This window comes from Penaeus monodon, chromosome 29, assembly GCF_015228065.2.
Source record: "Penaeus monodon isolate SGIC_2016 chromosome 29, NSTDA_Pmon_1, whole genome shotgun sequence".
Lineage (NCBI taxonomy): Eukaryota > Metazoa > Arthropoda > Malacostraca > Decapoda > Penaeidae > Penaeus > Penaeus monodon.
The window spans coordinates 24,804,848-24,807,153 of record NC_051414.1 but is presented as its reverse complement, the minus strand read 5'-3'; the positions used below and the strand labels follow the sequence as shown (position 1 = coordinate 24,807,153).

The 2,306-nt window shown below is 40.2% G+C and overlaps 1 protein-coding gene across 1 annotated transcript in view; it reads left to right on the top strand.

Moving 5' to 3' along the window:
• The window catches only part of LOC119591784 (ankyrin-3-like), a 61,417-nt gene that overhangs the window by 25,563 nt on the left and 33,548 nt on the right, over positions 1 to 2,306 (top strand). The window contains 5 exon segments of the mRNA XM_037940528.1: positions 163 to 279; positions 567 to 662; positions 1,002 to 1,056; positions 1,059 to 1,149; positions 1,317 to 1,455. Of these exon segments, the coding sequence (XP_037796456.1) occupies positions 163 to 279; positions 567 to 662; positions 1,002 to 1,056; positions 1,059 to 1,149; positions 1,317 to 1,455 (498 nt within the window).

Sequence of the window (2,306 nt, the reverse complement as noted above, 5' to 3'; positions counted from 1 at the left end):
GGGGGGGGGGGGTATATAGAAAATACATATATTGCTTAGACAGAAGGGATGACAATCAAAGGAAACATTGGAATCTGAATAAATTGAATATATGAATTGATAGATTGGAAGCTATCTCCAGCCAATATGAGGGCATTAAACCAATTGCCTCCACCATCTCAGGCCAACGTGAGGCGGTTGGACGGCGCTAGCCCACTGTGGATTGCGTCACAAATGGGACATCAAGGTGTTGTGCGTCTACTACTGAGTCATGGTGTCAACCCAGATATCTGCAGACACGTGAGTTTATTCATATTTCAGTATAAAATGAACTGTCCATTTAAGTTCCAAATGCAATTTTAGTTTCCCCAATACCTAATTCTATTGGTATAGAATTTTATCAGGAGATAAAAATCTAAAATACTATTTTTTCCTCCCTCCCTGCATATGTACAGTATGCCAGTAGTGCCTTGCAGGTGATTATCATTTATCAAAGTAGATCTTTTTCAGTCTTATTTGAGCCATATTTTATGTTTTTGAACCTATTAAAGCAAAATGTTTTGGTGATTGAGAAAACCATGTTTCAGGATGGAGCAACACCTTTGTTCAAGGCTGCCCACAAGGGACATGTGGAGGTTGTCCATGAGCTGCTTCCCTATAAGCCTTGTCTGGGTCTCCTAAGGGTGAGGTTTCGTGGCTTTAGTTGTCATAAAGCCACGTGCGTTGTTGTTTGACTTTTTTATAATGTCTAGTTCTAGTTAGGTGTAAAAGTAAGAAAAATAATGATTTGGGGTGTGCTTGATGGACATCTCACATAATTAGCAGCAGTAGTGCAAATATTATAGTTTTAGGAATGTACCTAGGCTGTTGCACATTATTATAAGTTTTATGAGATTTAGTACATATTGGAAATTCAGTTTTGATATATACAGGTTGTAGTTAGCAAAAAATTAAAGCTAACATTTTTGGTCAAGCAATATATTCTTGTAATATGATGAATTAATTGCTCTGTACCTTTTCAGAATGGAGAATCTGCTCTGCATGCAGCAGCATTGTATGGTCATGTCCGAGTCTTAAGGCACTGGTGCAAGCAGGTGCTGACCCCGGCCTCAAGAATGATCAGGGTCTTACCCAATCCAGATTGCTGCTCAGGCTCGACACCCAGAGGCCGTCCAGCTACTGAAAGATGCCCAGTCAAAAAGGAAAGAAGGAGCGCAAACACCACCCAAACAGACATCACCTGGGCCACGATCCCCTCGCCTTGGTGCAGAGCATGAGTGGCAATGTTACTTCAGGGCTAGGGAGTCAGAGTAGCAGCCGAGGTTCTTCTCGAATAGTTCCTTAGGTACTATTGTAGAAACCAGCCCAGTACTGCCGCGCTCTGTAAGCTCTCCAAGTAACTCGCGTCCTGCCCAGTATGTTTCATGTGAATTGGTAACATTGTGGATGGTGGAGCACGTCCAAGATGCCATGGAGGTACTGGTTCTTGTACATCTGTTGCTGGCCACAATGCTTCTTCTAACCCTTCGCCATCCCCCTAGTATTTCCAGTGAACCTTCACAGTCCATGATCACAGCCCTGCAGAAGGCCCCCGACATGCCTCTCACACTGATGTCAGCAGTGTTAAAAACATTTTCCGTAGAACTCTTGCATCCTTTAGGCGATCCAGTATAGCAAAAAGAAGTGACAAACCACACGAACCATGACAACTCTCAATGGCCTCTTTAACTCCCCTTTTTCCATACTTGTTTGCTTTCCAGACTGTATGATATTTTCAGTACAAACGCCCAATAATCTCTGGTGATATTAGGATAGAAGGACTTATATCGGGATGTTCTATTTAGGAATTCATGGTGCTGAAATTTTAAAAAAGAAAACTGAAATTATGAAAAGCTATCCGGAGAAGTTATGATATGTTGGTGTATTACAACAGTGTTTTACTTTTTTTTAACATCGACTGTCTTTAATACAAAGAGCCTTTTAAATATTTATCATTATATTATTGTTAATATACCATTTATGAGTTGGTAGAAAAGCCTAATAAGTGATGAGTGTCGTGCCACTTTTTGCCTGAATGTTTCTCAGGTGTCAGGTTTTGGTGAAGCAGCAATGGAGACTAGTATTGTCTCCAGAAGTACCTTGGTGTAACTTATGCAAGGCACAGTAAATGGAAGTTCAAGATTTATTTCAGAATGAGGTGGTTATTGTTTTATTATTATAAAAAGTTAACATTTAAATTACAATAGGAGAGAATAGTGATAGGACACTTAAGTTATTGTCTGTAGAGCAAAAAATTATGAATTACTGGGCAACTGGTTTTGGTGCTC